This window comes from Dryas octopetala, chromosome 6, assembly GCF_963921425.1.
Source record: "Dryas octopetala chromosome 6, drDryOcto1.1, whole genome shotgun sequence".
Classification (NCBI taxonomy): Eukaryota; Viridiplantae; Streptophyta; class Magnoliopsida; order Rosales; family Rosaceae; genus Dryas; species Dryas octopetala.
In genome coordinates this window covers 14483384-14496731 of record NC_141371.1, presented here as the reverse complement: position 1 = coordinate 14496731, position 13348 = coordinate 14483384, and the positions used below count along the sequence as shown (strand labels likewise).

The 13348-nt window shown below is 37.7% G+C and overlaps 1 protein-coding gene, 1 non-coding gene and 1 pseudogene across 2 annotated transcripts; 1 reads left to right on the top strand and 2 right to left on the bottom strand.

Moving 5' to 3' along the window:
• Nucleotides 1-2142: 2142 nt before the first annotated feature.
• On the bottom strand, nucleotides 2143-4242 carry LOC147282676 (uncharacterized; annotated as a pseudogene).
• A 2793-nt stretch (nucleotides 4243-7035) lies between these two features.
• On the bottom strand, nucleotides 7036-8879 carry LOC147282675 (uncharacterized). Its single transcript, XM_086248465.1, has 2 exons — nucleotides 8766-8879; nucleotides 7036-8375 (listed from the first exon to the last, which is right to left on the bottom strand). Exons 1-2 carry the CDS (start codon nucleotides 8818-8820, stop codon nucleotides 7036-7038), a joined length of 1395 nt encoding a protein of 464 aa, XP_086104591.1. The 5' UTR covers nucleotides 8821-8879.
• A 3951-nt stretch (nucleotides 8880-12830) lies between these two features.
• Nucleotides 12831-13043, top strand: LOC147282674 (small nucleolar RNA U3). The gene has a single exon (XR_015123192.1). It is a non-coding gene; the product is annotated as a small nucleolar RNA U3 (small nucleolar RNA).
• Nucleotides 13044-13348: the final 305 nt, after the last annotated feature.

Sequence of the window (13348 nt, the reverse complement as noted above, 5' to 3'; positions counted from 1 at the left end):
TGGTGACGCAGTGCGAAAGTTCAGATTTTGATTTTCAGTTTATTTATAATTTCCATTATGAAGTTTTTGTTTCATTATTAAATACTAGTATGAAAATATTTAGGTAAGAGAAATTCTATTCATACCCAACAATGTTCTTTTCTTATCCATTATCACTACACCCAACATTCATTTTATTTTTCTTAATTTTCTCATTATACCCAACCCACTTTACTATTATATCCTTATGTTAGTAAAACGTACATTAACATTATAATTTCTCTTCTTACCCAACAGCACTCTCACCCCAATATCCGACATTACTTTCACACCAATACCCACATCACCAAATACCCAACTTCTACAACCAAACCCTTTCCACTAAAAAAAGCAAGCTACAAATGATCAAGCCCAGCTGTGAGGACCTGCTGCCGGGGGCTAGCCCTCACTGCCGGTGCAACCACCCACTGCCACCTTCGGCCCATCAACCTTACATCTACTTCAAACAAACAGTGGCAGCCACACATATTCCCATTTTTTCATCAATTAGAGATATCAAACACATTTTCCAAGTTTTTTGGATTGATTTTTCATATTTGTTGATAAATATGTTTTGTATGAATTTTACAACAATTATTTGAGTTTTTTGCAAGTAAATGTGGTTTATTGGTATTCATGTCGGAGAAGTTCGTTCGGTATTAGTATGCCGAATACAATAACAATATTCGGTAGACAACTATCGAATTAGTTTAGTATTTTCGAAACACTCTCACTGAATAAATCAAAAAATGTTTGCTTCATATGTTTATTCGGTGGGAGGGTTCCGAATACTTGTGATTTTGTTCGGTGGATGGCAACCGAATGAGAGTATGTTGTTCAGTGACTGCCTGCCTAATGGCTCATTCAGTTGATACCCACTGAAATTTGTTATCGTGTTCAGTACAGGTCCATCAAACGGAACGCGAACCAGAAATTTTCTAGAGTGTCATATGAACGAAAAAGTGCAGATGCACATGCAGCACATCCCTAATTTGAAGGCTCCCAAAGAATGATTTCACTTTTCATTCATCTAAAAAATCTTGTTTGGATGATACGAGGACAAAAATTGTTTAGGGTTTTTAGAGTTGGTTTTGAGAGTGAGGTTGGAAGTGAGTTTGAGAGTTGGTTTTGAGCTTGCTTAGATCGGTTTGGCATGGTTTGCTTGGACCGATTGACTATTTCTGTTGGCTAACCAAACCAGACCACCGATGTTTTTTCAGGTTTTCTACCCACTGCCAAAATGGATTCGGTTGTCAATAAGGTAATTTCATCTTTACGCAATTTTTGCTTTCAACCCTTTTTCTTTTTTGTCAAGTTAAATGAATATTTTTCAAGATTTTCAATGCCCAACACAAAACCCAAACTGCAGCAAAGAAAGTGAGATGCCAATACTTGTAACTCCTACATTGCCATGATTTTCACCAACTCGTTCACTATATTCCTTCTGTAAGCTTATGCTGCTTCCTACCCATTGGTGACAAAAATATTATGACTTTAAATTAATGGGCTACCCAAAGTTGAGGGCAAGAATAGAGAGGAATAAGAATTTAGGACAAAAATGGCATATAAGAAGCAATTCACACATGAGAGAAAAAGATTGGTTGTTAGTCAGACCAACTTCCAACTGGCAGACCTTACCACTAGCCGGGCCTCAGGGCTTAAACAGAACACTAAAAGAGACTAGGTTTATACCTTCTAAAATACTTGAGATTTTTAGATGTATTTCATATGGTACTCCACTCAATATGGCTAAGAAGCTTTTAAATAACATTTTAATTGTCATTTAAATGAGCATGACATTTACTCCACTTGAACCTCATTTTGAATATCTTCCATCCTTTTGATCTTTTTGGTCCCTACATCATTTTCTATGTAAAAGAAGTGACAAATTATTACAGAATTTTTTTCATTTAAAACATAGAGTCCGATGAAAATACAAGGTTACACTCGAAAGTATCTATCAAGTGTAAACTAAACTTACATATTAACTTTTCAGGGATATCTTTGTTCCATTCGAAGGAAGAACCATACGAGGTCAAGCCTCATACCAGGTCCTCGCATACCCACAAGCACAAGCACTGTGAACCACTTGGACCATAAAACCTCTACCAACACAACAAACAGTCACTGCACCACCACCACCACCACCACCACAATCAACCAACCTGCAACAACTACCACACCAACAAACTTTCACACCCAGCTCTAAAGACCAGAAGAATCTACATGATAAAAGACATGAATTTCACGTGATGGATAAATAATAGATAACATATAGACCGATATCCATCGTTGTCAAAAGTGCAGTAGTTTCAAAGTTCACTGTGATAAATTAATGAGGAGGATCTGAATAAACTTTGAATTTCCAAAGATGCAAATCAACTCATGTTTTCAATGCCAACAAAGCAGGATCTACATTATCCTTAGACAATAAATCAACTATCAATTCCCCTTGATGCATCTGCAGAGAAACCCTTCTCCACCATTTCTTCAATAAGTCCCACCGCCCTTAATGTCTCATCATTGTTAAGAAACCCTCGAATAATTGTGTTATAGGTGCAACCATCTGGAGGACAACCTTTCGTTTCCATTCCTCTAAGCAACTTTTCTGCTTCATTTATTAGGCCCCCATTACAAAATCCACTAATCATTGCATTATATGTCCACACATTAGGTTCAAATCCCTTTGATGATAAACTGCAAAAGAGATCCCTTGCAGATTCAAGTTTTCCAGCTTTGCACAAACCTTCAATTAGAATATTGTAAATCAAAATATTCATATCCAACTTCTTGCCTTCTATCTCTCTAAACAATTCTATTGCCATAGAAAGTTGTTGGTTTTTACAAAGGCCATCCAGTAAAACAGCATAAGTTTGGACATTTGGAAGTTGGCCACAAGCTTGCATCTTAGAGAGCAAGTTTTGAGCATCTTGTGTTCTCCCCACTTTGCAAAAACCATACATAAGAGTGGTATAAGTAATGGTATTAGGAACCAGTCCTGTACGAGACATTTCTTCAAAAAGCATCATGGCCTCTTCGATCTTTTTATGCTTGCAATATCCGTTTATCAATATGCTATAACTATGAGCATTAACAATGGCACCTTTGCTACGCATTAGATAAAAAACTCTTTTTGCTTCCTTCAATTCTCCTCGCAAACAGTGACCATCCATAAGAGAACTGTAAGTAACCGTATTAGGTTCAATATCACTTTGAATCATCATTTCAACCACACTTTTTGCTTCCACAACTTTCCCCTCCTTACAAAGTGTATCCACTAAGACATTGAAGGTGTATACATCTGGAAAGATTTTTTTACTCACCATTTCTTTCAATAATCTCGTAGCTTCTTCCCACTTGCCTAATTTGCAAACTCCATCAATCAAAGAGGTATACGTAATGACGTTTGGAGCAATACCCCTACTAATCATTTCTGAGAAGAGATTCAATGCATCAGCAACTAGTGTGTCTTTACAAAGACTGTCAATGATGGTGTTAAAGACAACTACGTTAGGTTTACAGCCTTCTTGTTCCATCTTCCTAAGCAATTGAATAGCCGCACCATTATTACCCTTTTGGCAAAAGGCGTTTATTAATGCACCAAATGTGACCACATTGGGCTTACAACCTCCCTCCACCATATTTCTGTACAGTCCTGCAGCCTCAGCAACTCTATCTTCGAGAAGAAAGCCCCTGATTAGAGTGGTGAAGGTCGTGACATCTGGTTCAAAGCCAAATTTGAAGAATTTTCCCAAGACAGATAAACTATAGCCCATTTGTTTCAAATGACAAAAACAATTGATGACAATAGTAAGAGTATAAATATCAGGTGCAATTCCCAACAGGCACATTTGGTTATTCAAAGAGATGACTGCCGAATAATGTTTCAATTTGGCAAGTTGACCCAAGATTTGAGTGAAACGGACAACCGAAGGCAGAGGACGCATTTGAAGCATGGTATTGAACAAATTGAAAGCATCGTGGAGATTAGTGGGTTTGGGTTGGGGGTTTGTAGATTTTGTTGGGTTTGAGGATTGAGAATGAAACAAGGCAAAGTAATTGTTGAAGAAAAGAAGATGAGTAGAGTAGTGAAGACAAGGCAAAGGAATACCTCTGTGTCTGTTGCAAGAAGAAGAAGCACTTCTCCACATTGTCGTCTTCAGCATATCGGATCCCACGGTCAGAGAAAGTCGAGAAGAAAGCTTAAATGGCTTTCGTTCAGAAGGTCAATCAAGTCTGCGATTTTAGGGAGAGACGGAGAGAGGGCTTCACTCATACAGTCATACGCCCGATTTTTGTCATCTTTACCATTTGTTGTTTTTTATGTTGTGTCTCTCTTTTATTTTATATTTTTTATGGAGCTACTGGTTGTCTGGTACAGTTTTTAAACAACAAATGTTTTTTTTTTGTTGTTGTTGGTTTTTTTTTTTTTTTTTTGTGCGGATTGTTTAACTGTTATTTAACTGTTTTATTGTTTTAGGTGCTTTACGAAACATTAAATTTAAATTGGGACACTTGTGAAGTCTTATGTGCCTTGTAATCTTAAATTTTAGGAAAGGTGGGTTAAAAAAATAAAATTGCCAGTGAAGAAAACTCCAATTTAAGTTTCGTTTTTTCTCAGGTGTATTTTAATTTTAGATACTTAGACTTAAATTTTTTAAAAAAATAATTTTTAGATGGAGATCGATGATATTTTAAAATTTATAAAAAAATTCTTTTAATTCATAATAATTTATAAGAAAATCTTTTAATTCATAATAAAGTCTTTTTAATTTATAAGAAAATCCTTTTAATTCATAATAAAGTGTTTCCCTGATTTGAAGGGTATTTCCCCCTATTTGAAGGGTATTTTCCCTCTTAGGGTATAGAATAGACTTTGTACAGACTGCATGTTAAGTTTTAATTCATCAATTTTGGGCGGAGCCCAAAGTTTTGGAGTTAAAACCTAACATAAAGTTGTCAAAGAAGAAAAATAAAAGAACTTAATTAAAAACTCTAAATCACTATCGGTTTTAGTCTAAGAAAGACGTATAAAATAGACTGAACTCTAAGTCTCCCTTTTATTTTCCCCTCATCAACATCGTCACGTTCTTCCCCTCAACTGTAGTTTTCACCACTAAAGGCACTAACTTACGGTTTTGGTGTTCCCTTTTTTTCTTCTTCTCCTTTCAATCAAAAGCCCTCTCAGAGTCTTTTATTTTAGAAAAATGAAATGAAGAGCTCAAAGTCTGAAGGTGTCCTATATATTACCTAAGGAATTCATTTGGGTTCAAGGTTGCAATATGTAAGGTGTTAATTTGATAAAATGTTTGTCAACTTAAGGAAGATGGACGGATCATAACTTCGTTTCTTATGGTTAGATCATTTCAACCTGCACTTTGACCATCCAATAGTAGTTTTCTTTACTTTGCCAAGTACATTATTTATTAGATTTTTTTGCACTAATACTTTCCAGACTATTGGGGTGTGCACAATTAGCACCAATAAAAAAATTACAATTAACCATCCATACTTTCACATACGTGATAATGACACTTACCTTATAATTTCATCAATTTTTCAGTTAACTTTTAAGGATAATCCGTCAATTCATGTGATAGAGCATTTAAAAATCTAAAAAAAAATAAAAAAATACTTGTATACCCACCAATTTGCTTACTTGACCCCAAACAAGGTAACATTTAAAGTTTACTCAAATAAGAAAATAGAAAAAAAAAAAACACATATCCCTTCCGATTTCCGCCATGGAAGAGAGAGAGAGAGAGAAAGAAAGAGAGTGGAGGAGGGTTCGCCAGATCGCTGGAATTTGCCGGCGGTCGAGGTTTATTGCTTCAAAGTCATTGTAGTATTGCAAGCCATGCATTGTCTGCATTCTGCAAAGAACAAAATTTGCATATTTTTAGAGCAACTTGCATATTTTTACGCAATTTTTGCTTTCAACCCTTTTTCTTTTTTGTCAAGTTAAATGAATATTTTTCAAGATTTTCAATGCCCAACACAAAACCCAAACTGCAGCAAAGAAAGTGAGATGCCAATACTTGTAACTCCTACATTGCCATGATTTTCACCAACTCGTTCACTATATTCCTTCTGTAAGCTTATGCTGCTTCCTACCCATTGGTGACAAAAATATTATGACTTTAAATTAATGGGCTACCCAAAGTTGAGGGCAAGAATAGAGAGGAATAAGAATTTAGGACAAAAATGGCATATAAGAAGCAATTCACATATGAGAGAAAAAGATTGGTTGTTACTCAGACCAACTTCCAACTGGCAGACCTTACCACTAGCCGGGCCTCAGACCTTAAACAGAACACTAAAAGAGACTAGGTTTATACCTTCTAAAATACTTGAGATTTTTTGATGTATTTCATATGGTACTCCACTCAATATGGCTAAGAAGCTTTTAAATAACATTTTAATTGTCATTTAAATGAGCATGACATTTACTCCACTTGAACCTCATTTTGAATATCTTCCATCCTTTTGATCTTTTCGGTCCCTACATCATTTTCTATGTAAAAGAAGTGACAAATTATTACAGAATTTTTTTCATTTAAAACATAGAGTCCGATGAAAATATCGAAAGTATTTATCAAGTGTAAACTAAACTTACATATTAACTTTTCAGGGATATCTTTGTTCCATTCGAAGGAAGAACCATACGAGGTCAAGCCTCATACCAGGTCCTCGCATACCCACAAGCACAAGCACTGTGAACCACTTGGACCATAAAACCTCTACCAACACAACAAACAGTCACTGCACCACCACCACCACCACCACCACAATCAACCAACCTGCAACAACTACCACACCAACAAACTTTCACACCAGCTCTAAAGACCAGAAGAATCTACATGATAAAAGACATAAATTTCACATGATGGATAAATAATAGATAACATATACACCGATATCCATCGTTGTCAAAAGTGCAGTAGTTTCAAAGTTCACTGTGATAAATTAATGAGGAGGATCTGAATAAACTTTGAATTTCCAAAGATGCAAATCAACTCATGTTTTCAATGCCAACAAAGCAGGATCTACATTATCCTTAGACAATAAATCAACTATCAATTCCCCCGTTGATGCATCTGCAGAGAAACCCTTCTCCACCATTTCTTCAACAAGTCCCACCGCCCTTAATGTCTTATCATTGTTAAGAAACCCTCGAATAATTGTGTTATAGGTGCAACCATCTGGAGGACAACCTTTCGTTTCCATTCCTCTAAGAAACTTTTCTGCTTCATTTATTAGGCCCCCATTACAAAATCCACTAATCATTGCATTATATGTCCACACATTAGGTTCAAATCCCTTTGATGATAAACTGCAAAAGAGATCCCTTGCAGATTCAAGTTTTCCAGCTTTGCACAAACCTTCAATTAGAATATTGTAAATAATAATATTAATATCCAACTTCTTGCCTTCTATCTCTCTAAACAATTCTATTGCCATAGAAAGTTGTTGGTTTTTACAAAAGCCATCCAGTAAAACAGCATAAGTTTGGACATTTGGAAGTTGGCCACAAGCTTGCATCTTAGAGAGCAAGTTTTGAGCATCTTGTGTTCTCCCCACTTTGCAAAAACCATCCATAAGAGTGGTATAAGTAATGGTATTTGGAACCACTCCCTTACGAGACATTTCTTCAAAAAGCATCAAGGCCTCTTCCATGTTTTTATGCTTGCAATATCCATTTATTAATATGTTATAACTATGAGCATCAACAATGGCACCCTTGCTACACATTAGATCAAAAACTCTTTTTGCTTCCTTCAATTCACCTCGCAAACAATAACCATCCATAAGCGAACAGTACGTAACTGTATTAGGTTCAATATCTCTTTGAATCATCATTTCAACCACGCTTTTTGCTTCCACAATTTTCCCTTCCTTACAAAGTGTATCTACTAAGACACTGAAGGTGTGAACATTTGGAAAGATTTTTTTACTCACCATTTCCTTCAACAATGTCGTAGCTTCTTCCCACTTGCCTAATTTGCAAACTCCATCAATTAAAGAGGTATACGTAATGACGTTTGGAGGAATACCCCTACTAATCATTTCTGAGAAGAGATTCAATGCATCAGCAACTAGTGTGTCTTTACAAAGACTGTCAATGATCGTGCTATAGGAAACTACGTTCGGTTTACAGCCTTCTTGTTCCATCTTCCTAAGCAATTGAATAGCCGCACCATTATTACCCTTTTTGCAAAAGGCGTTTATTAATGTACCAAATGTGACCACATTGGGCTTACAACCTCCCTCCACCATATTTCTGTACAGTCCTGCAGCCTCAGCAACTCTATCTTCGAGAAGAAAGCCCCTGATTAGAGTGGTGAAGGTCGTGACATCTGGTTCAAAACCAAATTTAAAGAATTTTCCCAACACCGATAAACTACAACCCATTTGGTTCAGATGACTAAAACAATTAATGATAATGTTTAGAGTATAAACATCAGGTGCAATTCCCAACAGACACATTTGGTTATTCAAAGATATGACCGCCGAATAATGTTTTAATTTTGCAACTTGACCCATAATTTGATTGAAACGGACAACCGAAGGCAGAGGACGCATTTGAAGCATGGTATTGAACAAATTGAAAGCATCGTGGAGATTAGTGGGTTTGGGTTGGGGGTTTGTAGATTTTGTTGGGTTTGAGGATTGAGAATGAAACAAGGCAAAGTAATTGTTGAAGAAAAGAAGATGAGTAGAGTAGTGAAGACAAGGCAAAGGAATACCTCTGTGTCTGTTGCAAGAAGAAGAAGCACTTCTCCACATCGTCGTCGTCAGCATCTCGGATCCCACGGTCAGAGAAAGTCGAGAAGAAAGCTTAAATGGCCTTCGTTCAGAAAGGTCAATCAAGTCTGCGATTTAAGGGAGAGACGGAGAGAGGGCTTCACTCATACGCCCGATTTTTGTCATCTTTACCTTTTGTTGTTTTTTATGTTGCGTGACTTGCGTCTCTCTTTTATTTTATATTTTTTATGGAGCTACTGGTACAGTTTTTAAACAACAAACTTGTTTTTTTTTTTTTTTTTTTTTTTTTTTTTTTTTCTTTTGGGTGCTTTACGAAACATTAAATTTAAAGAGTGCTGCTATTTGCACACCCTTTTTTTCTTTTTGCACACCCCACTTAAAAAAAAAAAACCAATAAAAAAAAAGACCAAACACACCCTCCTCCCTTTCCCACTCTCTCTCGTTCCCACACCCAACACACCCCCCCCCATCAATTCAGACCCAAAAAAAAAAAAAAAAACACAAACCCACCAGCCCCTCCTCTTCCCTCACCGGTCACCCTGACCATGTCCCTCCCCCAGCCCAATCTATCTCATTCTCTCTTCTAAACCCACTCTCTCCCTCACCCTCTTTCTCTCTCCCAAGCCTCACTTTTCTTCCTTGACGCCGCCGGAAACAATGAACTCACCGGAGAAGATGGTGGCTGGTTCGGTAATAAAAAAATTTCCAGGTGGTGGCTGGTTTGGCACTGGCCCGCCGAACCAGCCACCATCTGCGTTTTTTTTTTTTTTAAGGTGGAGAGAGAGATAGAGAGGGGAAAGGGAGAAGGTGGTGGCAGTCGGAAGGGCAGAGAGAGGGTGGGCTGGGGTTGTTGTTGGAGCTGGACAGAGACAGATAATGAGGGAAGGGGTGGTCGGTGAAGGAGGGAGGTGATCAGGGGGTGATGGAGAAGGAGGGGCTGGGAAGGGGTGGGTCGGGTGTTGTCGTCGGAGTTGGACAGAAATAGAGGGAGGGAGGGAGGGAGGAAGGGAGGTGGCCGGTGAAGGAGAATGAAGGGCTGGGAAGGGGTGGGTCGGGGTTGTTGTCGCCGGAGCTGGACAGATTCAGAGGGAGGGAAGGAGGTGGTCTACTGGTCGGTGAAGGAGAAGGAGGCCGGGGTTGGGAAAGGTGGGCGGGGGTTGTTGTCGCCGGACAGAGACAGAAAGGAAGGGAGGGAGGGAGGTGGTCGGTGAGGGAGGGGGAGAGAGGGAGTAAGGTGGTCGGTGAGGGAAGGGGGAGGGGTGAGGGAGAAGGTTGGGCTCTGGTTTTTTTTTTTTTTTTTTGATGGGGTGTGTTGGGTGATGGGGTGTGTTGTGTTGTGTTGTGTTAAATTTTGTGAAATGAATAAAATAGGGACATTAGGGTAATTAGATGGGTGTGTTAAGAGAGTTTTTAAATTTTAAAAGAGGATAGAGGGTGTGTAGGAGAAAAAAATAGAAAAAATGTGTGCAAATAGCAGCACTCAATTTAAATTGGGTCACTTGTGAAGTCTTATGTGCCTTGTAATCTTAAAGTTTAGGAAAGGTAGGTTAAAAAAATAAAATTGGCAGTAAAGAAAATTCCAATTTACTTTTCGTTTTTTCTCACATGTATTTTCCCCCCATCAACATGGTCACGTTCTTCTCCTCAACTGCAGTTTTCACCACCAAAGGCACTAACTTACGATTTTGGTGTTCCCTTTTTTCTTCTTCTCCTTTCAATCAGAAGCCCTCTCAGACTCTTTTATTTTAGAAAAATGAAATGAAGAGCTCAAGGTCTGAGGGTGTCCTATATATTACCTAAGGAATTCATTTGGGTTCAAGGTTGCAATATGTAATGTGTTAATTTGATAAAATCTTTGTCAACTTAAGGTAGATGGACGGATCATAACTTCGTTTCTTATGGTTAGATCATTTCAACCTGCACTTTGACCATCCAATAGTAGTTTTCTTTACTTTGCCAAGTACATTATTTATTAGGTTTGTTTGCACTAATGCTTTCCAAACTATTGGGGGTGTGCACAATTAGCACCAATAAAAAATTTACAATTAATCATCATACTTTCACATACGTGACAATTTGATAGTTACCTTATAATTTCATCAATTTTTCAGTAAATTTTAAGGATAATTTGTCAATGCATGTGATAAGAGCATTTAAAAATCTTAAAAAAAAAAAAAAAAACTTGTAGACCTACCAATTTGCTTACTTGACCCTAAACAAGGTAACATTTAAAGTTTACTCAAATAAGAAAATAGAAAAAAAAAAAAAAAAAAACACATATCCCTATCGATTTCAGGCTTTTCAGCCATGGAAGAGAGAGAGAGAGAGAGAGAGAGAGAGAGAGAGAGAGAGAGAGAGAGAGAGAGAGAGAGAGAGAGAGAGAGAGAGAGAGAGAAGAAAGAGAGTGGAGGAGGGTTCGCCAGATCGCTGGAATTTGCCGGCAGTCGGGGTATATTGCTTCAAAGTCCTTGTAGTATTGCAAGCCATGCATTGTCTGCATTCTGCAAAGAACAAAATTTGCATATTTTTAGAGCAACTTGTTAACTCTTTCCTTCAATAGATTCCTAACTAGGTTTCCAATTTTCTGTACTAGTAAACTTTTAGAAAGAGGCAGCCTCTTGCGTCTTGACCTTCCGTGTGCATCATGCATCAGAATTCAGCCAACCAGAAAAACTAAAAACAAAACTCATCAAGCAGGCATTTACTTGCCTCTATTAACATATCAAATTAGCTGATCAGAAACTTCATACAAAACCCTCCACTTGATGTGCAATCCGTGACATCCGTCTCTGGTAACCTCAATGCAGCTTCACCATGGCTTCTTCTTTAGTTCTTTCTCGTTCATAACCCTCCTTATCTCTTGTAGTTCATCCCACTGCCCAACACTAGCTTGTGCATTACTCAACAGAGTATACTACCCAACATTGTCAGTTTCTAATTCCAGGAGCCTCTAGGCTGCATATTCCCCAAGTTTGCTTTGACTGTAAATTCTAGATCTTGAAAGTAGAGCACCCCAAATGCTACTATCTTGACAATCTATCAATTTCAAATGACAGAAAGGCGACCCAAGAGATCAACAATGCAAGTGTAATGATCTAAATCAGGTTTCTTAATACCGATTTTGGATGCAGCCAAACATCATTGCACCCCAAGTAATGTTGTTTCTGTTAGAGATTTCTGTTAAGAGTTTATCTGAGTTTCCCAATTCTCACAAAGATGTCTGCAAAACATAATCACAGAGCCCACTTTTGATTTCGAAACAACGCTGATTTAACCATAGTTAATGCCTCAATGGTGGGTGCTACTTCACCCTGCATTTTATTGAGCATATCTCTTACTTTTACAACATCCCTTGTTGAAGAATAAAAGGAAATTCAATTATTCCTGGAATCAACATCCTTTTATCAAATTCGTTGAAAAAAACATCAACTTGGTCAATGGTACCTAATTTGGAAAGATCCATCATTTAGTAAACCGCTCTTAATCACAAAACCATGAAGTTACTTCCTACAAATTGAACTTTCAATGTCACAACATCCTTGCAACATGACCAACATTGTCATGGAATTTGGTTCCAACTCCATCCTCTTTTCATTGCACAAATTAAACGAACAAACAGCATTCCATTCAGAAACAAACCCCCGAAAAAATCACGGACGTCCAAGAAACCAAATCTTTGTGGCACATCTCATCAAACAACTTAGGAGCGTAATCAAGATGTCTTCATTTCCCAAACACATCAATCTTTGTATTGCTAAGATATACATCCAATCCAAAACCCGTTTAAATTGCAACACAATGAACGAATTCCTGCATATGTAACATCACAAACAAGCAACAAAACAACCCTGTTTATAATAGGAAACGTAAAACAATCATTTGAAACGCCCAATTTACAACAACAAAGCTGAAGAAATCTACAATGAAAGAGGGGGTGCGAGGTTGTGATAGTGGTATTTTACAGAAGTTAGAGCTCTCAGTATCCCACATCGGAAATGTAGAGAGTAACGACGCGGGATATAGAGCTCAGCATATGACCATGGGTCACGACCTTACTTGAACAGGATCTGTTCTATAGAATCGTACCTCTGTATCCTTGAGTTCAAAGGAGACAGGAATCCCAACCTGGTGGATGATTCATGACCGTGCGATCAGAGCGTGATTAACAGCTTTGTGGTCTCTGGTCCATCTAAGCAGTAGAGGATCGTTCTCAGTCAGGTCTTCCTGGCTGGGGTGGTCGCAGGGTTGTCTGACAGGTTCCCCCTTTTTTTCTTTCAAATTTTTTTTTTTTAATTTGCAGAGATTTTTGTGTGCAGCTAAAATCAGTGGCGGAGCTACTATAGGGCCTGAAGTGGCCCTGGCCTCTCCAACGATTTTGAAGTTTCTACTTTTACACAGATTGGGTGACATATGAGAAGAAATTGACTAGAACAATACTTGTTAGTGTTGGTCACTTATAGTTATTGTATAACCTGATTAATACACATTAATACTTATAAAGACAAAGTATAGAAATCAATGAATATGTGAGTAGTGAAATTTTATGGTGTAGATACGTTGAAGT